Here is a 23,981-nt window from a genome sequence, read left to right on the forward strand (position 1 = left end):
AGATTTACAACACAGACATTCACAGTACATACACAGAACCTCATTTCAAAATATCTGCAAATTCTGTGAATGTGTATTTCTATATACAATGTTCAGACTAAATGAGGGGAACATAATTCATTCTTATAATTTGGAACCGTGTTAGTACTGGAAATTCGGTTTTATTGCTCTAAACCACGACAATACAGCAAGATACAGTCAAAATGTGATAGTCCAGCTTTATTTTTTTTGAGGCTTGACAAAATTCTTATGTACAGGTCTTCTATTTTCAGGATTCTAAAGTTGTTTTCTTACTACTTTTGACTGACAGACTGTTTTATTGCCAGGTAAGTCCATTATACCAAAACCAAAAGCAGATGACTGATATGTATATGCTGGTTGACAGGATTTACAGTATCAATTTGTTTGAAAATGAAAGTCAGTGGAGATCAACAACACAATTGCTTCATCCCGAGAAAAAAAAGAGAAGAAATCAAGATTAGGCAAAGTTGACATCATTCAAGTACACACTAGCTGGATTCGATTTTGTATAAAAAGTTGTGGATTAAAGATGGACTAAAGGACTTTACTGGAATTTATAGATTATATCAACTAGATGAATTCTGAGCTGTACAGATCTATATTTTGGCTCACATTCACATCCTGCTAGAACACGACTGTATTAGAAGGCAGACTGGACATTTTTTCACTCTCCAAATCACCTGATCTTCAACCCAGTGGAGCAACTTCTTGGTTACAGAAAGCAAAAGTGAAGATGAACAAAACAGTAGCTGAGGGTCACTGTAGTGAAGGAAACAATGAAGGATACTGAAGTTCCTCCAGATTCAGTCCAAATACTTCCAAAGCTCTTTCCCATATGGTAAATCTCTGAGTTAAAACTGAAAGCCACACTTCATATCTTCTGTTATTTCAAAGTCACAGATAGTGTTTTGGGGTAAAATGATTAAATAACCTCAGACCCGACTGGAGAGGATCCTGCTGCACAAATGATGGCGTGAAGTATTTTCCGTCAGTTGTATTGGCAAGGCAGCATTTTTGACAGTTAGTTTTCTCAGTGTGCTGTACAGTACTGCTAGAAAAACTGCAGCTTTTCAGAAAAAAAACAAAAAAAACCCCTATTAACATAAAAATTCTCTCATTCCGTCGCAGCCAAGAGATGTTTCTCGCCTGTTTTTTCCCCTCAAAAACTTTAGAGTCTTTACAGAAGTTATTAAAAACATCTACCTTTAATACAACATGCACTGTACACTTTGAAATATGTTCAAAATACAATGGGCACTTGTGTAGGGGCTGTCCACGTGACTGCCTGTTAAATATATGTAAATCCCCCCCGAGATGTTTCTCAAGGATAAAAAAAAAAATAGAAAAGAAATGTTCATAAAACATCACCACAGCACTAGTCTGTTATTCAGACAAATATTAATGTGTCATTATGCTGTGATGCTATCTTCATCCTCCTCCTCCTCATCAATGTATGGGATGTCCAGATCATCGAAGCTCCCGTTTAGAGGCTTGTCGGTTGGGGAGGGGCGTCCTGACAGGGCAGGAACTCTGCCTCCATTACAGGTTGGGCAACATCTGGAGATTTTGGCGTGAGGTGATGTTTCAGATGCTTTGAGGAACCCTTTCCTGATAACAGAAATATGAGATGAGCATAAACATTTGCTACTGTGTAGTTCACACACACATAAAGAGGTCCCGCCACTGGCCTGGCGTAGTGGCTTATCTACAGTAACTAATGTGCCGTAATAAAAACAATAATAAACCTGGTAATATGACAAGGACAAATGTCCAAAGGTCTGATATAAACTGTTAAGCAGGTACGAAACACTTTGTGTCTGTTAAACGTTGGTTTTTCTCTTGAGTTTTTAAGATATGGGAGGAAGGTTAAAGTACCTTACCGCTCTACTGACCTTCCGAGTCTACGCTCCCCAGACGGTCCTCTAAACTCTCCGAACTCATTGACGATGCTGAATCCAGGATTTCGTTGTCGGAGTTTTCCTGCTCGAGCTCAGGTAACCTGCAGGTCAGGTCTTCCCTGAAGATAGTGAAACAAAATCAGCATTATCATCTTCATCCCTTATGTATTAGGCAGCTTACTTTTCTCAGCTTACTTTTCTTGTTTGATGGACCGTATCCTCTCAATGAGGGTCCTCTCGGTCTCATCTGAGTCAATCTTCTGTGGAATGTCCAGCTCTGAGGGCTTTTCAACAATCTAGAGAATATCAGGGCAGTAAAAAGCAGAAAAATGGCATGATCTGAATTTTATCTCCTGAGAGAAGTTTCTGTTTCCATAAAGTTTAGGATCAAAGAGACTCAGCATGTGGTGCAACAGCTGAACACCAAGAACATCCATTCAGATACTCAGGTGCTGCATTTATGATAAATACTTTTTGTGTACCATTTAATAAATAAAATGTTGGATAATGTGTGGAGTCAGTGTAGGTAAATGAAATACCGTGTTTTGCCTCCTCAGTTTGAGCTGATGGACAGCGAGCGCCTCTGCATATTCCAGCTCCTGGATATTCTGCATTTTCTCTTTATAGCGCCTGAACTGCTCCGTGATCAGGATCTCCACACACCTGCAGACAACATGAATAATTATACTAATAATATAATATATATAATAACAATAACAACAACATTAATAATAATAATAAACAGAAGGCTGGAGTTAAACAGAGGATGAAGAGGCGACGTTTTAAACCCTGCGTCCCCGCGGTCATAACGGGGAATGTCAGGTCCCTGGCGAATAAGATGGACGAGCTGGAGGCGCTCACACGGACCCAGCGGGAGTACAGAGAGGCCAGTATCATGTGTTTCACGGAGACGTGGCTCCACGATGATACCGGACTCTAATGTGACGATCGCTGGTTTCACCACCGTGCGAGCGGACCGAGACACCACCGCGGCCGGTAAGAAGAAAGGAGGGGGACTGGCCGTGTTCGTTAGCAACAGGTGGTGCAGCCCGGAGCATATTCACGTCAAGGAGCGCGTGTGCAGTCCCGACGTGGAACTTATTGCTATCGGACTCCGTCCATACTATTTGCCACGGGAGTTTACTAACGTCATCGCCATCACCGTTTATATTCCTCCGACCGGTAAAGCGGACTCGGCCTGTGACGTCATCCACTCTGTCACGGCTGACCTGCAGACTAAACATCCCGGAGCCTTTATCCTCATCACAGGGGACTTCAATCATGCCTCCCTTAAGTCCACTCTCCCCACATTCCACCAGTATGTCCAGTGCAGCACGAGAGACAGGAAGACTTTGGATCTACTGTATGCTAATATCACCAATGCATACACCTCCACTGCACTCCCTCCGCTAGGCAAGTCCGATCATAATCTCGTGCTGCTCTCCCCATCATACACACCTGTGGTTCAGCAGCAACCAGTCACTGTGAGGACTGTTATGAAATGGTCTGATGGTGCTATGGACTGTCTGCGGGATGCCCTGGAGACCACCAACTGGTCTGCTCTCTGTGAACCACATGGTGAGGACCTGGATGGACTGACAGACTGTGTTTCCGACTACATCAAGTTCTGCACTGAGAACTCCGTCCCCACCAAGAAGGTACGCTGTTACCCAAACAACAAACCATGGGTGACAAGTGACCTGAAGGCCCTTTTGAATAAGAAGAAGAGGGCCTTCACTGCTGGGGACCCGGCTGAGCTCAGGAGTGTACAGAAGGAACTGAAACGCAGTCTGAAGGAGAGCAAGGACGCCTACAGGAAGAAGCTGGAGGAGAGACTGGAGAGGAACCAGACCAGGGATGTTTGGAGTGGGATGAGGACGATCACTGGCTTCCAGAAGAAAGGAATACGCTCAGCTGATGGGAACGTGGACCAAGCCAATGAGTTGAACCAGTTTTTCAACAGGTTTGACTCTAGCTCCCCCTCCCCCAGCTGTCCCAATATTCCTCTGGATAACAATGGGTCCCCTTCACACCTCCCAGAGCCCCTAACACCTCTGCCAACTTCTTCCCCCTCCCCCCTGCTGACACCCTACATGGATCCCAGCATGTCACCCATCCCCCCGACAGGACTATCCTTCACATCTGGCCAGGTGAGGAGAGAGCTGGAGAGGCTCAACCAGAGGAAGGCTGCCGGACCAGACGGCATCAGCCCACGAGTGCTGAGGAACTGCTCCAGGCAGCTGTGTGGAATACTGCAGCACCTGTTCAACCAGAGCCTTCATCTTCAGAGGATCCCAGTGCTTTGGAAGACATCCTGCCTGGTCCCGGTGCCAAAGAAGACCCATCCTGTGGCACCGAGTGACTACAGGCCAATAGCACTGACCTCCCACATTATGAAGGTCATGGAGCGGCTGGTGCTGTCACACCTCAGACCTCTGGTGAGCCCCTTTCAGGACCCTCTGCAGTTTGCCTATCAGCCCAAGGTGGGGGTTGATGACGCAGTGATATACCTGCTGCAGAGGGCTTACTCCTCCTTGGACAGACTAAACACCACAGTGCGGGTCATGTTCTTCGACTTCTCTTCTGCCTTCAATACCATCCAGCCAAGACTGCTGAGGGCGAAGTTGGAGAAGATGCAGATGGATGCTCCCCTTGTTTCTTGGATCGAGGACTACCTGACAGGTCGGCCACAGTTTGTGAGACTGCAGAGCTATGTGTCCGACCCCCTGATGAGCAACACAGGAGCTCCTCAAGGAACTGTGCTCTCCCCATTCCTGTTCACCACCTACACAGCCGACTTCCAGTACCACTCTGAGACATGTCATCTCCAGAAGTACTCGGATGACACAGTCATAGTCGGGTGTGTGGAGAATGGACAGGAGGACGAATACAGGGACCTTGTGGAGAGTTTTGTCAGGTGGAGCAGGGAGAACCTTCTGCAGCTCAATGTGACCAAGACAAAGGAGATGGTGGTGGATTTCAGAAAAAGCAAGTCCCCACCCTCCCCAGTCTGCATCAGTGGGAAAGAAGTGGAACTAGTCCCATCTTACAGGTTCCTGGGTGTTCAGCTGGACAATAAACTGGAGTGGTCCACAAACACCGATGCTGTTTACAAGAAGGCCATGAGCAGACTCTATTTCCTCAGGAGACTCAGGTCCTTCAGTGTTTGCAGCAGGATGCTCCACATGTTCTACCAGTCTGTCCTGGCTAGCACCATCTTCTTTGCTGCAGTGTGCTGGGGTGCAGGCATTAAAGCAAAGGATGCCAACAGACTCAACAAACTCATCAAAAAGGCAGGGTCTGTTGTTGGCTGTAGACTTGATAACTTGGACGAGGTGGTGAGGGACAGGATGGTGTTGAAACTGCGGACAATCATGGACAGTCCCTCCCACCCCCTCCATAACACAGTGGACAAACTGAGGAGCAGCTTCAGCAACAGACTCCTGCAGCCTCGCTGCTCTAAGGAACGGTACAGGAAGTCATTCCTGCCGTCCGCCATTAAACTCTATAAATCACTCAAACCAACTCAACAATAATTGTGTAATGTTTATGCTGTAATTTTATTTCTAATTTATTCTATATTTATGTATATATGCTTATAATGCTTATAATATGTATATATTATATTATGTATATATTATATATATGCTTATAATATATGCTGTATGTATATATGCTTATAACATTCTAATCTTATCTGTATTTATTTTTTTCTGTCTCTTTACTCTGCATACGCTGCTACTATAACTCAATTTCCCCACGGGGATGAATAAAGTCCATCTTAATCTTAATCTTAATCTTAATAATAATAATAGTAGGACAAAATGGAAGGCTCCAAGCGTATCGACTCCAGTTTAGCCTGTAGACCATTCCATTGGTGCAGCAAAGATGAAAGCTCTTTTTCCAAAATCAGTCCTTACCCGAGGAACAGATAAAACAAGTGTTGTCCAAGAATGCAAGACATAGGAAGTGTTCATTTTCTGCAATGAGGTGCACAGATAAGGAGGAATCAAGCCTAAATGAGCCCTATAAATTAGGGTCAGCCAATGTGTGTGTGTGTGCCTGCACTCAGATAAGGGAAATTTGATTTCATGTACAATTCACAAGCCAGTGACAAATCTCAGTGCCGAAACAGTGTCCAAGGAACGGAGGCATCTGGATGACACCCTCAGGTAAAGCATGTGCCCATAGTCATGAAGGTCGATGTCAGTAATTTCTCTCTGACCCCGAGAGAGAAGCAGGTTCTATTTCTGCAAAAGATCCCAAACTTCAACTGAGCAAATTATTAATATGGGCTTTAAATGAAATTTCCTCATCTAGGGTAAAACCCCAAGTAACTGTAATTTAAAACCCGCTCTGTAGTTTTTCCTTTGGATGTTACAATATTTGTAATGTTCTGTGGTAGCATCTTTGGCAGTGGTAGCGTAAATGTAGTAGCGCATTGATGGGAGAGAAACTGCGTGTCACTCACGCAGTTGTTCTGGGCACATCTTTCATACTCAGGAAGGGGTTATCAACATCAGGTGAACGCAGGATACAGGGGGCAAAGACAATAGCAAGAGAGCTGGGTGACATCTTGTTGTGCTCCTCCTCCTTCGCCACCCTAAAAAAGAATTAGATTATGTAAAAGCAAGTAGGAAAAGCTGCGCCATCAACAATTTATCCTACATTTCAGAATTCACAACGCATAAACCAAGAGGGTAACATTTTTACAGCTGGAGGGGTTTTCCTACCTGACAAGGTGAAAGATGAGCCGCTCTAAAGTGTTATAGTTTGCTGGAGGCAGTTCGTCGACTTTTTGATACACGGCTCGAATTTTTTCGGCCCTGTCAGGCAGTTCTGGGGGGGGCAAAACAGATTAATGAAGTCCAAAAATGTGTTAGAATCAATAAAAAGGATAATACCTCCATTGTTTCTTCTACAATGGGAAACTTTTTACATTAAATAAGAGGTTTCACCATAGTCATGGGAAAACAATGAAAAGAAATAAAGAGTGACTATATTTTACAGTTACTATACAGTTAACACGAGTATATTCTCTCATCAAAGATAACAACAAGTTCTAAATCGATTTAAATGAACTGTTTCGAGTCATTAGCTCACCTGCAGCATGCAAAAAATCGGTGTAGAGGTCAAATGTCATGAGGGGGTCCGGCAGCTCTCTGAGCCAACGTTTAACCAGGCCTGTGATGGTGTGGATGACATAGTTGTCCAAACATGCCGACTCGGGAGCTGTGCAAAAAGACATTTTAGGTCAGGATGTCAGATTTTTCACAAAATTATTCTGAATTTATTTTGATTAAAACACAGTTCTTGACAACATTATCAATATTATTTTTTTTACTTGTCTCCAGAATCTGGTGCAGCTCTTTTGCTCGACAGGCTGAGCCCGACTTCCGGTATAGACCCTCAGTGTAGAGGCCGTTTATCTCCACGTGCATCAGCAGCATCTCAATCACTTTGGGCACTGGGTTGGCTTTACTGGTGAGCATGTACACTTGAACCCCGAAGTGAAGTGAGCCTGGAGTACTTTCATCCTGTTAGAAATGAGACAAGAAAATGAGCACTGAAAAACCTGTCAAGTATTGTGGATTTATCAAGTCACACAGTGATAGCTGTGGCACTATTTCCTACCTGCCTGGCCCGTCTTGTAGAGCAGTCTGTGATGATTTTATTCAGGCATTTCTTATGGCAAATCAGTTTGCAAGCTGACAAGAAAGGACAAAATAAGGGGTTTTAGGTCATGTCACTTTTTAAATGAATAAGTTAAATGTGCTCACCGCTGCACATATAGGCTTTCTCCATTCCCCAGATGTAGGAGCCACACAGGTCACAGGACTGCATAATGCTGACTTGGTACGTGCTGAACCGGTGATCCAGAGGACTAGCGAGCTGTTGAGAACACATGCAGACAGTGTAAAGCCATGTATGAATGCAAACAATTTAAATGAAGGTCGAGGTATTCAGCTTACACATTTGTCCTTTTTCTTCCTCTTCTTTGTGGTCTTAGTCGCCTGAATGGACCCAGAATTGAGAAATGAGGACCTGATTTTATACATAATACTTACTAAAGCTGCTAATTATAACGGATCGCTGGAAATTTACCTTGGCTGGCTCAGATTCCAATCGCTTCAACTCGCCTCTAATAAAGCCGTCCAGCACAGACTGAAACAAGTTGATCACCAAAGAGACTTCCGTTTTACTCTTGGACCCTGCTAACGTGTTAACTTTGTTATGGTAACCCTTCATCAAGTCTTTGTAGCCGATCTTGGGCTTCTGTTGGTTACAAAATACATGTAAAGCGTTGAGAGTTGTGGTATTTTAAACTCATAGACATGCTACCATAATATATTTAGGACTATTTCCTAGTTCCTACAGGATTAAATGTCTTTGATCTACAAATAGGTTGAACTGACCTTGAGAGAATACATCTCTTTAATGGTCTGTCTGAACTGCATGGTGGCTGTGAGGAAGACGCTCTCTGTTGGAGAGAGCTCTTTTATTCTGGTTCGTAGCTCATACACCTACGAATAAGTAAGTTAAAATAATAAGTCAGTAAAAAAACAAAGATATTGATAACATCAATGGAGTTCAGTACAGAAAACAAAAGATTACAATGAACTCTGAAATTGTGTAATAGTCCAGAGATAAATTGCTCAGTAACTTACACAAAAATGTCAGTTTATATTCCTTTTTATCTAATAGCTGACCTGATTGCCAAGGAATTCATCCAGGTTTTGCAGTTCCTGTGGGTCGGTGATTTCACGATCCAGCGACGCGTTTGACTCCATCACTCGTGTAGCGCGGCTGATTCGAATAGTGGGGTTTCGTTTGACCCTCTCACTGTTATGGTGTGAACTGTGGTAAGACTGCGTAGTGTATCTGGGCAAGGTGACTGCATTCAGACAACAGCGAGGCATTACAACGAATCAGATAATAAAGTTTAGAGAATATTTCTTACTAGAGCTGCTGCTAGTCAACACATCAACCAACAGGTGGCAGTAAAGACAGAAAACATGTTAACAGGAATATCATAAACAGGCTTTAGTTTTTGGCAGCACATATGCTTAATAACAACCTAGTTGTGAACTCCTTTAAAGAAAGGCAGACATTGATAGAAAGAGAAACCAACCAAAAATAACTTGGGGGGGGAGGGGGGGGGGGGGGGGGCAGACGGAAAACAGTTTTAGTAAATTCTCATGCTAGGGTTTTTCACAGACATCATTATACTGAAGTTATGAAGGATTAGTTAGAAATTAGAATAAAGTTTCAAACTGTCCAACAAAATGTCATGGCTCCAAAAATATTATACAATGCTGTGGAAATAACAAGCTTTAATCTGAAGTATTTTGCTTATGCTACAGTATACAAGCAGCCCTAAGCTCATATTTGAAACAGCTGTCATTTGTGATCAATACCATTTTGCTTTCTGTGTTGAGGAATCTTCAAAATAGTCTAGTTACCTGGATGATCTGATGGAGAGTTGTTTGGAGAATATTTAGGGGCCCTCTTTCTCAAGAATTTGCTGAGAAACCAAATCCTGTGTACATAAAAGTCATATATCAACAAGTATTACAATGCAAGAATACAAGAATAAATGTATACATAAGCATTGAACTCCTCAACAGTTGGAATTCCTGTGTTTTCAAACCATGTACCATTTTATTTATACATTTAGGCGTGTGAGTGACTCATGCTTACTAAAAGCTTTGGGCTCTGTGCAGTTTATCTCCTCAGCTGAAACACAGCTGGAGTGTCTCTAAAAGTAATTCATTAGAGTAAATCAAACTGTCAAAACTAAAACGGAATTCACAGGCTGAGTTGTCCACAAAGTGTCCCCAAAGACATAAACCTTTCTGACAATGAGCAGAATTGTTTTTGTCTTAACTCAAGCACCGATCTCACTTCAAAACCAGTTAGTTTTTGCAAATATACTTTCTGGAATCACAAGAAATTATTTGTTTTCAACTCTACTAATGATTTTTACCTGTAGCACATTATAAACATAATAGTACAGTTGAGGGAACATTTACAAAAATGCACCTCCTGGAGCATATTAAGATGAGGCCTTTCATCAAATACGGCTTCTGGTTCTGGTTTAACACCAGGAATGTCAGTCTTTAAAGGGAAACTTTGTAGAATACCACCAGAATTCAAAGCTGACTGTAACTAAAATATGTTTTACACTCCAAGAATCAGTGGACGTGGATGTAAAATCACAGGTTTCCCTTCAGACTATATAATTTTGAAGTACGGTAAATTAAAAATGTTTAACCTCTCAGGGGATGTGAGCTGTGATTGACTGGAGCTCTGCTGTCCCAAGTCCTCATCAGCAGTCCTCGCTGGAAAACTAAACCTCGTTCCATCAAGTTCGGCCGGAATCTGAGGGGGGGTATTAACAAACTAGTCTTAGGAAAAGCTTGCAAAAAAACCAAAATAACAAATCTTCTCCCCGCCTGCAGCAGCCGCACCAGAGCTCCCAAAACACCACAGCAAGACACACAGTAACCACAGTAAAATATTGCATTAGCATAATAGTGCTAATAGTATCTTAGAAAATTGTCAAGCAAAATACCAGCTTCCTTCGCCACCAAATCATGCGTTCAATAGTATATAAGCTATTAGCTTATGGATACAGCATGTGTGTAATACGCTTCCAGAACAACATGAAATTTAGTTTATGTTATTAGAAGCTCAATGTTGGTATTATTACTACTGATATTAATTTTTAGATCCAGTTAAGTAGTAACATTAATTTTTGTGAGTAATTAATGATGAGGTAGTGTTGCCAAAACCTGATAAACATAGGTTACGTTATCTGTGAAACTATTGTTACGATGTACAGTTCCACAGAGGTTAAATAAAGAAACAAATAAAAACAGATGGTAACGACTTGAAAAACTCAATGGTGTATCCAATGAACAGGACTTTGCAGCACAGAATTCAGTACGAAAATGCTGTAACAAATTCTAAAAATGCACAAGATTAATCAAGTTAAATTAGCGCTAAAAATCCTGTCCAAACTAAAATACTGTAACATAAAAAACGAAATATCTTTATGTGAATTTAAACATATTCATTGGCAAATGAGACAGCATATAGCACAGTCGAAATAAGAGAAATGACCTTAGGAAATGTTTGCAGAAGCCACCGCTCATTCCTTTTATCCTGAATTGCAGAAACAGGAATTTCCAGAGCAACCCAACCTTATGTGCATTTTGGACATACACATGCAAGGCCTGCATGCAGAAGAGAGCCACAGTTTCTTCAATATATAGGTCAGTACCTTGACCTGGGATTTGTGGGCCCGCACATCCACACTACTGGCTGAACTCTTCATGGCTGACACATGGGGGCTGATGGGAGGCAGCGGAAAGCTCCAATACTCACTCTCCTTTGAGCCGCCAAAGTTAACGATCAAACCACTGCGGGGGTAGGCTAAGCGCCGCTTGCGTTTTGGTTGCTTGCGGAAACGAACCCTGACCTGATTGGGCCAGGAAAGGTGATGAGCAAGAGACTGGGAGACCTATCTAACGAGTAAAGAACCTCGTTCATGTTTGTCAGGTTACAAACCGGCAACTACGTACAGATAAGCCAAATAAAAACGTGAAAGGAGAAAGGACAACAAAAGCTGATAGGGAAAATGTTTGGGTTCTGTACAGCATTATCAAAGGTTACCGTATTTGAAGAGGGTGAGCTGTCAGAGCCTGAAGAGGTGTTCATGGACAGTTCATCAGCAGACATGGACTTTCCCTTAAACCTGTCACAACAGAAATACTGCAGGATCAATTACACCACTTTACAAACAGTGTAATTTAAGGAATTATTGCCTTGTAAACTCTTGACATAAGACAAACACATCAGAAGACTTGAATGAAGTTTAAATGGATTTAATTACAGGAGAAAGAGAGGATTAACAGTTTGAGGCAGCATTTGGGATTCTTACTTGAAATCTTTCTTAGTGTCTGCCCATCTCTGCATATCTGGACTTGAATCATCGCTCTGTTTTTCCTTGTAGGTCGTTATGGGTCTGCTGGACTGATTGCCAATGCAAACTTTAGGGTCCAGTGGAAGGGAGAGGGGTCTGTTGAGAGGCGGAGGGGATCCTCTGCCTTCACATTTCTCCTTGCTCCTGTCCCTCTGTGCAGACCTGCTGCAGGTTGGATCAGGGTTCTGGATCCTGTTGGGGCTGACTTCCACATGTTGCTGCCTCCTAAGTCCTTTTTTTGTCAAACTGTCACGTGAGAGCCAACAAATTAGACTAAGATTGCTGGTGACCTTTGACCTATGATCTGCTTTGGTGAAGTTAAACTATAATGGCCCAAATAATCTCACAATATTAACTCCATCAAACTGCTTCTTTAGAAAAATTCAACACCAGAGCAGCAAAAGCAGAGTGGCAGGTGTACCTGTCACGTCCGAGTCGAGGTTGTGACGGCGGCTGTCCTGGCGACCTCTTCAGGCAGCTCACCCATGCAGACTGGATCACTGTTGCGGCTCGATTCTTCTTCTCATAATATTCTCGCCAGCTTCTCTGAAAAAGGATTTGAATCCTTATAACAGGCTCTGCTATCCTCAAATCGAAAAGAATCTTCTTGCTTGCTCATCCAGGTGAAATTTCCAATGGAAGGGTACCTGTATAATCGTAGTTGCATCACGTCTTTGCAGAAAGTGCAACCTTATCAAACAGGTGCGGAACCACCGCTGCAGGATGATGATGCGACGCATCACTTCCTTGGTAAGAGTGTCACGAAGCAGCTGCCTCTCCTTCTCCTTGAGGAACACCTGAGTATGAAAGAGGGCATATGATCTGCTTATGTGAGGTGTTCTGTGTCTTCATCAATCATCGTAGTGGTACATTTTCAGCCGTGACATTGCTTTCTTCAGACTGCTGGTGTTAGAATCAGAATGATTTTGACAGCAGTAAGAACACTGACCTTGGTTTTTCCTATTTGATAGGAGCTCTTATTTATCTCCATCCTCTCAAACAGCTCTTTAATGTGCTCTGGTGCTTCTGTGGCTCCTTTAGGAAGCAATAACCTGAACTTTTCCACAAATTCCTGTCATGATGCAAAAGAAAAAGTGAGAAACGCGTACTCTTGTCATGGCCAGGTACAGATGTGAGAAATGTATTTTTCATAGACAATTAATCAGGATATTTATGCCAAGTGCATACAATCACTGATAAACATCATTTTGAGAAGACACCCCACCTTGAATGTGTATTTGGCACTGTAGCCAGACTTCTGGATGTGGACCATCTGGGTGATGCCCATGTGCTTGATTTGCTGTAGCACAAGTTCACTGTCAAAGTGCAGCTCTTTCTGTAAGACATTCATTTGCTTAAGTTGTGATTAACAAGCAGAATTACCATTTCTAGGATAGTGGAGTGAAAGGTGTTACCTTCTGATCATTGGAACGAATGCAGAAAATAAAGAAAGGCTCAGCTTTTTCAATCCTCGCCATCAACTTGTTCAGAGATGCCTGTGGATTGTATCCAGTGAGTCAGGGGTTATAGGTGGCTTTTATATTAATGCAATGCTGCCTAGAGTTTTGAAAGAGTATGAGTAACACAACAGTAGTTGGAAAAGGGATCTGCCATCTAACCATATACAAGACATAGGAAAAGAATTAGATATAACTATATTAAATCTAGTACAGGAAAAATTTGAATATCACATAAAATAATAGGATTCTTTTGTTACGACCCATTTTGCCTTAAATAGATGTATAAAGTGGACCCACCTGAACCTGAGTGCTGTATGTCGGGACCTTTGCTGTCCGATGAGGGCGATAGATGAGTTTGCTGGTTTGGTCGTGGGCAGTGAGACCAACAACATGTTGGAGTGAGACGTAGTCCATGAGGTTCTGTTTATTGAAGCATTTTTTTATTCGCAGAGGAACACAAGTGAGGATGAAAGTGTAGCAGAGTATAAATATGTAAAAGTAAAACGCACTAAATGTGATAAGCGAGCCTTTACTAAAACTTTACCTTCGGAATGAGCTGCTTCTGCCGACCACTTCGACTTTTCCTGGAAAAAATAAAAATCAAAGGTTTCGTTTCTAAAGCTCAATGATACACAGTACAAACCAATGCACATTGTCTACTTACTTTCTGTTCTCATAATTGGTAAAGATATCTTCAAAAACATCAAGAGGCAAGTCATCAGAGCGATCAAAGGAGAAATCCAGGGTCAGGCTGTTACTGCGGATTATTGGGAAAAAAAAGAGCATTTGAATGAAAATGATTTACAAACATAAAACAAAAGAAATCTAGTAATGAAGAAAAGGATTACCTGGATAGTCTCTCAAGACCACTGCTGCACTGTTTCCTATCCTTAAGGTAACTGCGGGAGCCTTTTCTGGCAGCAACTGTGGTAAAATGACCACATTCATTTGCACTGTTCTAATCTATAAGAGCATTTCTTAACCAGAATAAAACAGAAAGGTCAATGTCTATATAAATGGGCAATTCTTGATAAGCTGTGATGAGATCTGTAAAGTGACTGTTTAGCAGCCAGGGTGACCTACTCAGCTCTGCCCGGTGGCGTCCCATGCTCTTGAACACTGCGATGATGCGGATTGTGGCTCGGAGGACTCCCCATCTGAACAAGGCTTCTGGGCTGGATGCTACCAAGTGATGAAAGAATGACTGCTCGCTGCTCCGCAGCAGTGAGACAACCTCGGGCGGCATGTGTTCGTTGTTTTCCCGCCGAAAGTCCTGTAGGAGCAAAGTGATTGACACACCGTGGCAAACCTTCATTCTTGCAGCAATCAGAGACAAGAAGAAGCCATCGCGCTCCGCATTTCCTGATCACAACTTTCATTGTTATTTAGGGGGAGGGAGCAGCATTAATCATTCACCGTTCACTGAGGTTTTCAAGGATTTTCCCACAGCGGGTTATCTAACAAGGTCACTACACTCCCTCACCACCTCACAACTGCAGGGTGCGATGATGAGATGCAAATATGACTGCCTACTTAAAACAAAGACATTTGCTTCCTTAGATTTACACTCCACCTGGATGTGATATTTGACTCTCCCGGCGAAGTGTTGAATGACAAATGTCCCATCTGCGTTTGAAGAGGTTACGAGGAATGGGTCGTCCTGATGCAGCTGCTTTAACTTGTCTAACAGGGTTTTGGCTGTGGCCCAAGGGAGCCTTGAAATAGGAAAAGAAAAATGATTAAATCATTATTAACAAAACAAACCTGAGAGTTTAGGAATTTATTTAAAAACTGCTATCATATTCTTAATTTAATGTCACCTACTCCTGATCCAGCAGGTCAAAGAGTCCACTTGGCTTTTCACCGATGAACTGAATGCAGCCACTGTTGTCAGCGAAGTCTATGTTTTGCCAGGTAATGCCCTCTGATACGTAATCTTCCTGAAAAGTATTTTAATTTTGTAATCAGGTAACTCTAAGCACATGTAAATTCTTTTGTCCCGTGGCAACAGACTGGTGGCTTTTGTAATGTTATCAAATTATGTAATATCATCAAACCAGCGCAGCCAGAAAAGGGGCACAGCTAACTGAATGTTTTAACCCTTTAACTACCAAAATATTCGAAAATAAACAAACATGACACCCTGAAAACATAAAATGTTATTTCAAAGACAGAAAGATGTCACTGAAGGCACAGGTGGCATCAATAGAATATCCAATTTAAAGCGCTCTATATGTTGTGTCAAAGAAAAAAAAGGACTGCACGTGGAAAATATTAAACACACCCACTTGTTTAAACTTAAAGATGTGCTGATTGATGTAATACTGCAGTTTCTCATTGCTGTAGTTGATGCACAACTGCTCAAAGGTGTTTTTCTGGAGGTTCTCGAATCCAAACATGTCCAGGATACCAATGGACAAGCCCTAAAAACAGCAAACAGGACATTTCATATTGACTTACAAACATGTTTAAAGTCTACTGTTTAAGTGGCTCGTGAAAACACATTTGTTCTGGCATTTGGCTAAAACGTGGAGAAGTTGGTTGACGGACAGCACTGTAGTTAGTTCAACAGCACCAAGCAGCACTTCAGTTTCATGGACTTACAGAGACAGATTCTTCCATGTCTCGTCTGTTGAGCATAGCATGGTTGATGTGAAGGACGATCCACTCAAACAAAGCACTGTATAAAGATTTGGCCATGGTGTCCCTCACTCTGGAGGCCTAAACCCACAGAAACAGAACCAATGACAAAAGTCAAGCTCAGCATCTGACACTCTCAGACACTGTGTGAGATGGGACTCAAAAATGTATTTTAATAATCTACAGAAAAATATTAGCTGTAAACAAATAACATCAGGTGTACCTCATGTAGTGTGTATTGGGACTCCACAGTAGTGTTGGCGACCACTAATTTTCTTTTGGTCAAAGCCTTTGTCAGAAGGTCCACCTTTACCTAAATATAAACACAAAAATAAGCAGTAAAGGTAATTTTGCAACGTATACACAGATAATCCATGAGAAACTAACTGACAAAAAGAGGAGGATGAAGCATGTTTGCCTCTAAAGCATATAAACAACTATTTTAGGCACAGAGCTGATCAATCAATAAGGGCTAAAAAGGGGAATGAGAGGAGGTCCATTATTATTTGGCCCACTAAAGCAACAATATGTTGCTTTCCATACCTTGAGCAGGTCAGACAATGTTGATAGAACTTCCGCAGGTCCAACCTCCAGGACTTTAGTGTCCTCTGCCAGCGTATAACTCACGTTACCCAGCAGGAGGATGGCAGATAGGACAGAAAATATGCTGCGGATTTGAAACACAGCAAAGAGATTATTTGCTGCCACGTTTCTATCTGTCATCACCGATAAAACAGGCCAACAACACGGCTGGTGTGCAAAGTGTGACGTGGATATTCAGTGTACCTTTGACTTGTTGACAAGCTTTGACATGTTGTTGCACCAGCGAAGAAAGGAAACATAAGGCAACTAGACGAATGTAAGGAAATGGGGAATTTTTTTGCCGGCCAAACTACCTGACTTCGCTGGAAGTAGCAGGTGAAGGCACGCAATTCCGAAGGAATTTGAGGAGTGCTGCAGGAATGCTATTTTTATACCAGGCTGGCAGCAGGTTATCTACACAGATGTGAGAATGTGGAACGTAGCAGGTAGAAGTTAAAAACGAAAGTTTTTCTTAGCTGAGCGGTTAAATTAAAATCTACCTGGTTTTCCGTCTGGTTGATTGGTTTGTGTGTTTGTAACAGCTAATTAAGGATGAGCACAAATATTTTACGTGCGCACATGCAGAATGGCCAACACCTTTGCTTAAATCACACGAGGGGACTCACTTTACTTTCCTCAACTGCATTAAACTATACATACTGCTTCTTTGTGGAGGCCAGGAATCCGACCATCTCCATCGCTTGTTTAAGCCTCTTGTACTCCTGGCCAAAATTACTGTCATCATCTAAATGGAGGTCTCCCTGCAGAGCAAACACATTATGGAGAGAGAGAGAGAGAGGGGATAAAGAATGTGTGTTTAAACTGAACAATGTCAGTGAAAAATATGAATGCCATAATGAGTTTAAAGATGTTCATTAAGTCATGAATGATTGTTATTGTGTGACACGACTGGTCCATTTTTACATTTAAAGGTAATTTCATTAATATTTAAATGTCCAAAGGACATTAGATCCTTCAAACAGTGTTTTTAGGGACTTTTTCCATTTTGTGATGTTACAGCTTTATGCAAAATTAAAAAAATTAAATATTGGCAAGTTCAGAGCTAACCACACTTGTGTACCGGTACACGTGGACTCAGGGTTGTGTAGATGTGAGCCAGTGGGGACAAAGAAGGAGGGACATTTAAAGGTACCTGGTTGAGGTAGAAATAATCTTGCGGCTTTAATAGGTGAAAGTCTTCCTGCTCGTCTCTGGAGGCGCCCATCAGCAGATAGTAAAACACGTGGTAGTTCCTGCAGGTCACCGAGCAGCACACCAGTTAGACAAGCTTAAGTCATGCTTAGATTCTTAACTTTAGATTCAAGTCTCTACACCTTAAGTGTGCATAATTTGCAAAGAAAGTAAGATAATAATGTTTTAGAAGAGATTCTAAAAATGCAGTGGAAGTTATTTGTTTTTGTAGTAACTCCACCTCTCATTTTTATCCCTTGATACCAGTCGAGACTTTTCCAGCAGCCACTTCTCAATAACTGCCCTGAAACAAACATTAGAAGAAACCGTTGCCATTAGCAATGAATGAAGATGCATAGATTAAAACAAGATATGTATTCCAGACATACAAATGTACAAAAGGAGGAGACATGGTGAGGTAAAAAACAAACAACAAAGAACAGATGACTCCTTACCCTCTGATGACGCCACTCTCCAGATAGTTGAGCTGAATGAATTTCCCAAAACGGCTGGAGTTGTTATTCTCTGACGTTCTTGCGTTGCCAAAGGCCTGTTTCATAGACCACAGGATCCCACTTTAAGTGTTTGCACAGTAAGTGTTACATGACTCAGAAGATGACGGGAAGGGTTCTGTTGCCAACCTCATGATCCAGGAGTCATGTGACTTATGTCACAAGTGTTCTAACTAGAGTTCCGTTATTATCTCACCTTTAAGTGCCTTAAAATATAAAACTTTTCACCCTTCAAAAGGTGAATCAATGTGTCAATTTGATTATCAGGAGACTGGAATATATAAAAATAAGCAACTATTGTGGGACTGAACAGACACGACGCGGCTGATCACGATTTCTTTAGCAATGGTGATATAAAGATAAACAAAATAAATGCTGAAGATCATAAGTTACAAAGACGAGACACTAATATCAAACTTAAAGAGACTACTGTTTCCATGTCTGAAGACAGCCGCAACAATCGCAACAAAGAAATAAACACAATCCCCACAAATGGAATAAAAATATGTGGACCCCCCCATCCCCAAGGCAGAGAAAAACAGAATCCATCTCAGAATCTAAAGGAGCAGCAGCACTTCATTCCACTGTAGAATATCCTGAGTGTCATGTTTTAACAGGTCACAGAGAGTGAGCTGCATAGCGAGCTTGCAGGTAGCGCTCCGATCTGACCGTCCGTGCCCCGTGCACGTCTGTGAATACTTTAAAGGATTTAGTAAACACGTGTGGCTTCCATTATAAACCAGAACGCTCAACGTTATATAAAGAGGCATGAGAATGATGAGAATGCATGCAAGGAAAAGAGGGTGTTGCGTGTGAAAACAGGTGGCGATGACCCAGTTCTCTTCCACGACCTACCAAAATGTTGCTGCAATCAAGTGGATCTGGTTTGCTCATAAAGTCTACAGAATTCCAGGTTTATCACTCGCTAACGCGCAGGCGCGGCTATGCGTTGGGAGAAACATGCGGCGTCTTGTTAAACGTGATGGCCACTTTCCACTAATGTCTGGCAGAAGTCAGACTAATAATAAGACATCTTTACTGATGACGCGTTCATTTAGCAGATGGAGCAGAAGTTTTCGATTGTGCGGATGTTTTTCTCTGTCTGTAAGCAGCTAAGGCAAGGTTCAATCATCCTGGGAAATAAGTTCCGCGAGAGACAAAAGCTGAGGCAGTGAATTTCAGTTTCACTGTTTCGTGCATGTGGCCACCTCACCCATGCTATTGTTTCCTTCCCTCTGACCTTCAGAGAATTATTCTGATTCTGTCGAGTTTTAACAAACAGTAATACGTTTATACCAACACAAAGCCCCTTTTCATCCACCTTGGCGAGCATTTTTTATGTGACCCATTTTAATAAGCAGCAGAGGATTATGTGTTGCAGTGCAGCAACAAACCACTGGCTTTTAACATCTATAAATGTATATTTATTCATATATATATGACAGAGAACAGTAAATTCGTCCTTGGGGGGAGTCTGATTGTAAGAAAGAAAGAAGTGATTTACAATGTTTCAATGTTACATGTTTCAACATGTTCCTGTTTCGCGCTCTCTCTCTCTCTCTCTCTCCCCGGTGTTCCCTCAAAGACAACGCCCTGCACATTCCCCCAGCTCTAAGATGCCGGAATAACAACACAGCCAGAGCAATCAGTTACCCAAATGTACACTTTCTTTTGAGAAGTGCAAATGAATAAAGAGAGTGGGTCAATGTCTTGGTGATTTTCCAGGCTTACATCAGAACGGTGGCTAGAAGAGTGTAGATTAGTGATACTGCAGAACTACAGTTCCCACAAGTTTCTGATTACTGCAGCAGGAACTCTGCAAACAGGTCTTGGCCCGGCGTAAAGCTCGGACGTAAACACTCGTCTATTAGACTTTGTGTTGTGGTGCGGAGCTCGTTTACAAAAAGAAAAAAGTGAATAAACACTAAATTAATCAAATCTAACAAGCCATTTCCGGTTGTCTTAGGCCGGTTAGGAAAGAAAATGGCCCTTTCTGTTTGGAAAGACACAAAGTGACTCTTATTTCACGGAAGAACTTGTCAGACCTGTTGTCAGAACGAGGAAGGATCTTGAGAGTGAGTGTGTGAGTGTGTGTGTGTGTGTGTGTCAATGGTTATCAGACTCCTGATCAGGAAAAACTGACGTGGACCTGCACCGACTTGGGAAAATTTCAACATTGTCTTAGCAGGAATACGTTCGTGTTGCCAGCCAGAAGGACCGTATTCAATAATATAAACACTGGTTTATGTAAAACACTCGTGATAGACTCGGCTCTAATAGATGCTATAAAAATACATTAAATAGAGTTAAATAGGGGCGGCACGGTGGTTAGCACTGTTGCCTCACAGCAAGAAGGCCCTGGGTCCGATCCCCGGTTGGGACTGAGGCTGGGGACTTTCTGTGTGGAGTTTGCATGTTCTCCCTGTGCCTGCGTGGGTTCTCCGGGTACTCCGGCTTCCTCCCACAGTCCAAAAACATGCATGATTGGGGATTAGGCTAATTGGAAACTCTAAATTGCCCGTAGGTGTGAGTGTGAGAGAGAATGGTTGTTTGTTTATATGTGTTAGCCCTGCGTCCAGTCCAGGGTGTACCCTGCCTCCGCCCATTGTGCTGGGATAGGCTCCAGTCCCCCCGCGACCCTCAGTGGAGGAACAAGCAGTAGAAAGTGAGTGAGATTAAATAGAACTGAATCTATCAACTTGGTTTCTGCTCCCATGCAAAGGCAGCTAAATCCCCAAAGCATTGTTCTGTGTTTGAAGGAGTTACGCAGGCCAGAATATAATGGAAACAGGAAGCAGATGTCAGCAAAACATAAGCAGTTGTGGTTCTTTTCTCAATGTAACTGTCATGCAGGTTTAAAAAAGGTCACACTGAATCTAAACTAAGAAAGTGGGAAATCCCAGTTTTGCGGGATTCCTTCCGGCTGTCCAGAGCTCATCCTAACCCCCATCCAAAGAATTTGGGGTCGGACTTGGAAAATATACTGGACAGATCTGTCATGGGAGAACATTAGTGTTGAAATTCTCAGGATATATAGTGACAATACGCCAGAGAGATGCGCTGCTGCGACTGCTGCAAAAAGTGGACATTGTTCAAGGTAAAAGCTTAAGAGTATTTAGTTAAAAAATGGATAAAAACAGCAGGACACACTTCAGGATGTTTGTTTTGCTTAAATCATTTGCATATGTTATGAGCTTTAGGAAAATAAATCACACTTTGGAGGCAATAAATAGTCTATATTTTCAAATCTGTTGGGCTTTTAAATAACTGTGGTGCCCACAGCATACAAACCTGCGTGCATACTTTATATACACGCACACCCTCTTTTCCCTAGACCACAGGGGTTTGTTGCTTTGTGTTTTGTGGCTCAAGTCTGAAAGAAGGACTTGAGAATTTAACAGCCTCCACAGTTTCATTGTGACTCAACAATCTAAATAAGTGAAACAAGGAATTGTAACATCTCCGTTAATCTGCTGACCACATAAGACATGTGACTGACTCATCTCCCTCAGCGGCAGGAGCAGATGCTGCTGCTTTAGCAAATAGAGCCATGATCCGTTTCTTCCATTAACACCCCCCCAGACACACACACACACCAAAAAGTTGAAGATAAAGATACTACAATCCAAGACCCGTGATGGTTGTCCTTTATTCCTAGAACAATAAGTAACACCGGGTCACACCACAGCGGCCTACCTGTAGCACCGGGACCGCTCCAAGGATGGTCCGCTTCAGACCGACGGAGCACGTCTTCTCGCTGAGGGCCGTGAGGCAGTGGATGAGGTAACTGCTGCTCTCCGTCTTCCCCGAGCCGCTGTCGCCGTGCATCACGATGCACTGGTTGACCTGGTTGTCCAGCATGGCACGGAAGGCCGCATCCGCCACGGCAAATATGTGAGGGCTCAGTTTGCCCAGCGGCTGCTTCTCGTACATTTTGATATACTTGGGATTGTAGTAAACCGGCAGGAACTTATTGGGGTTGATGGCGATGAGGATGTTCCCGGCGTACGTGTAGATTTTGAGCCTGTAGAAACGCTGGCATAAAGCCTCCAAAATGCTCGCCTCGCTCACGGCCTGGAGGCTGCAGAGGTCATCGTAATCGTCGATGCGGTCTCCGTCTTCGGGGGCTCCACTGTCCGTCTGCTGGAGAACAAAGTAGTAGCCCTGAGTCTCAGGGTGCCACCGCTGAGTTTCTGGGGGCCACAGCCGGACTCGCTCTAAAAGGCAATCACTGGGCTCCAGGGGCCTCTCCTCCTGGCCGCTATCCCTGACCTCCAGAAGGCTGTAGGTCCGACTGTCGTCCAGGCCCAAGGTGACCAGGGCATTCCGGATGACGGTCCTTGCCGTGTCCCCGCTGCTGATCTGTAGGGGACAATAAGCAGCTGTGTTCTGGGAGACCCTGGGGTGGATCTGCACGACACGGGGATTCCGATCCAGTTTGGGGACCCCGACTCCATCTGTGGTGCTCATTCTGATTGAGAGGCAGGCTTCAGCATAACTCACTACCTACAACATACACTGCAGAAAGGGGGACAACGTACAACAGAAAGAAGAAATTATGGTAAAGATGCTGGCCATATGTTTGGGTTCAGCATAATAAAAATTAAAAAAACAATTACAGTTTAAACAGACCCTCCTCAATAACACTGCAGCTACAAATCGGCGCGTTTGCCCCATTTCCACCCACCAGGAGGCCTGCACCGTGTCAGTTTACCCCTTTAATAATAATTTCCTCATCTCCCATAAAAAAATCCCACTTGCCAAAAACGATATCGGCAACAAGTGTCCGCAGTTAGATATCAAAACTGCTCTCACCTTTCCAAAAAACATCTTTGAAACGAAAGAATATTCCCGTCAGGCGAAGTGAAGATCTTTGCACCTCCGGTCAGCTCCCACAACACGTTTCAGGAATTCAGGAAAAAAAAGACGCGTTCTTTACCTGGGCTGCTCAGAAAGGTGAGCGAACCCAGGAGTTATGTACTTTTAATCCGGGGATGTAACTTTGCGCTTCGGTGGCGTCCCTTCGCGTTTAAATCGCTGTTTCTTTGGGAAAGAACTGATTGACGTCTCGCCGTCGTCCTTGTCAATAAAAAAAAAAACTTGCGCGAACGTTACTTCCTACATTTCTCCACACGTCCACGCGCCGCGTTCCGCACCAACGTCCACGCGCTGGAAATAGGTGGATGCGTTTCTCCGCACCAGCTTCAAAAATATCACTTTAAAGTCACCAACGCGCTGGGGGAATAGGAAATTCCACGACATTAACAAAAGACAGGAGAAACACTGACACCGCCACATTACCGAGGATTATTACGTTGCGACAATGGTTTAATTGACGTTTTAACCGCCAACTGTGGGGATTTGGCACCGCCCAGTGGTTAGGTGGGCTATTGCAACCGCTTGAGCTATTTTGCAGAAACCGAATAAACTTACAAAATATTAATTCAGATTTAATACGGAACCAACCTGAGGTGATAAATCACTATGAAATCTGAAAAGAATAAATCTTCCCACATTAAAAACTGCTATATTTTTTCTTAGTAAGTATTTAATATACAGTCACCTAAAGGTTAAACATATATTATTTTAATTAAACATTGAAACATCTTTTGCTTGGCCTCAGCTGCAACTGATGACAAATACAATTATTTAAACAGTTAGAGAGTTAAAAAAATATCTGCCCTTTGCC

The 23,981-nt window shown here is 42.8% G+C and overlaps 1 protein-coding gene across 3 annotated transcripts; it reads right to left on the reverse strand.

Annotated features, from left to right (window-relative positions):
- Nucleotides 1-141: 141 nt before the first annotated feature.
- On the reverse strand, nt 142-23,577 carry LOC130538472 (unconventional myosin-IXb-like). 3 transcript variants are annotated; one of them, XM_057056096.1, is made up of 41 exons: nt 23,108-23,577; nt 21,989-22,810; nt 18,236-18,330; nt 18,022-18,084; nt 17,743-17,842; nt 17,250-17,350; nt 16,551-16,674; nt 16,231-16,320; nt 15,972-16,088; nt 15,656-15,790; nt 15,192-15,307; nt 14,941-15,082; nt 14,451-14,640; nt 14,216-14,291; nt 14,032-14,124; nt 13,912-13,951; nt 13,665-13,787; nt 13,323-13,403; nt 13,133-13,243; nt 12,857-12,979; nt 12,555-12,704; nt 12,329-12,453; nt 11,866-12,153; nt 11,598-11,679; nt 11,206-11,403; nt 10,195-10,301; nt 9,383-9,459; nt 8,630-8,814; nt 8,336-8,443; nt 8,025-8,195; nt 7,892-7,933; nt 7,700-7,811; nt 7,554-7,627; nt 7,264-7,456; nt 7,023-7,151; nt 6,653-6,758; nt 6,391-6,522; nt 2,459-2,582; nt 2,115-2,215; nt 1,902-2,038; nt 142-1,629 (listed from the first exon to the last, which is right to left on the reverse strand). In XM_057056096.1, exons 2-40 carry the CDS (start codon nt 22,760-22,762, stop codon nt 1,906-1,908), a joined length of 5,331 nt encoding a protein of 1,776 aa, XP_056912076.1. In that variant the 5' UTR covers nt 22,763-22,810; nt 23,108-23,577; the 3' UTR covers nt 142-1,629; nt 1,902-1,905. The 3 variants fall into 3 exon arrangements, with proteins under 3 accessions (XP_056912076.1, XP_056912075.1, XP_056912077.1); XM_057056095.1 differs by having other exon boundaries at nt 1,914-2,038; nt 23,108-23,576; XM_057056097.1 differs by lacking the exon at nt 11,206-11,403 and having other exon boundaries at nt 1,914-2,038; nt 23,108-23,575.
- Between the last annotated feature and the right edge of the window lie 404 nt (nt 23,578-23,981).

The sequence above is a fragment of the Takifugu flavidus genome, chromosome 15 (assembly GCF_003711565.1).
Source record: "Takifugu flavidus isolate HTHZ2018 chromosome 15, ASM371156v2, whole genome shotgun sequence".
NCBI classification, from domain to species: Eukaryota; Metazoa; Chordata; class Actinopteri; order Tetraodontiformes; family Tetraodontidae; genus Takifugu; species Takifugu flavidus.

Bases quoted from the DNA above. Each gene is read 5' to 3' on its own strand.
- LOC130538472 (XM_057056095.1), bottom strand. From the start codon at position 22,762: ATGAGCACCACAGATGGAGTCGGGGTCCCCAAACTGGATCGGAATCCC. The intron at 13,404-13,664 runs GTGGGTCCACTT...TACAATCCACAG, and splicing joins CATACAGCACTCAGGTTCAG to GCATCTCTGAACAAGTTGAT. The intron at 7,934-8,024 runs GTAAATTTCCAG...GGGTCCATTCAG, and splicing joins TGGAATCTGAGCCAGCCAAG to GCGACTAAGACCACAAAGAA.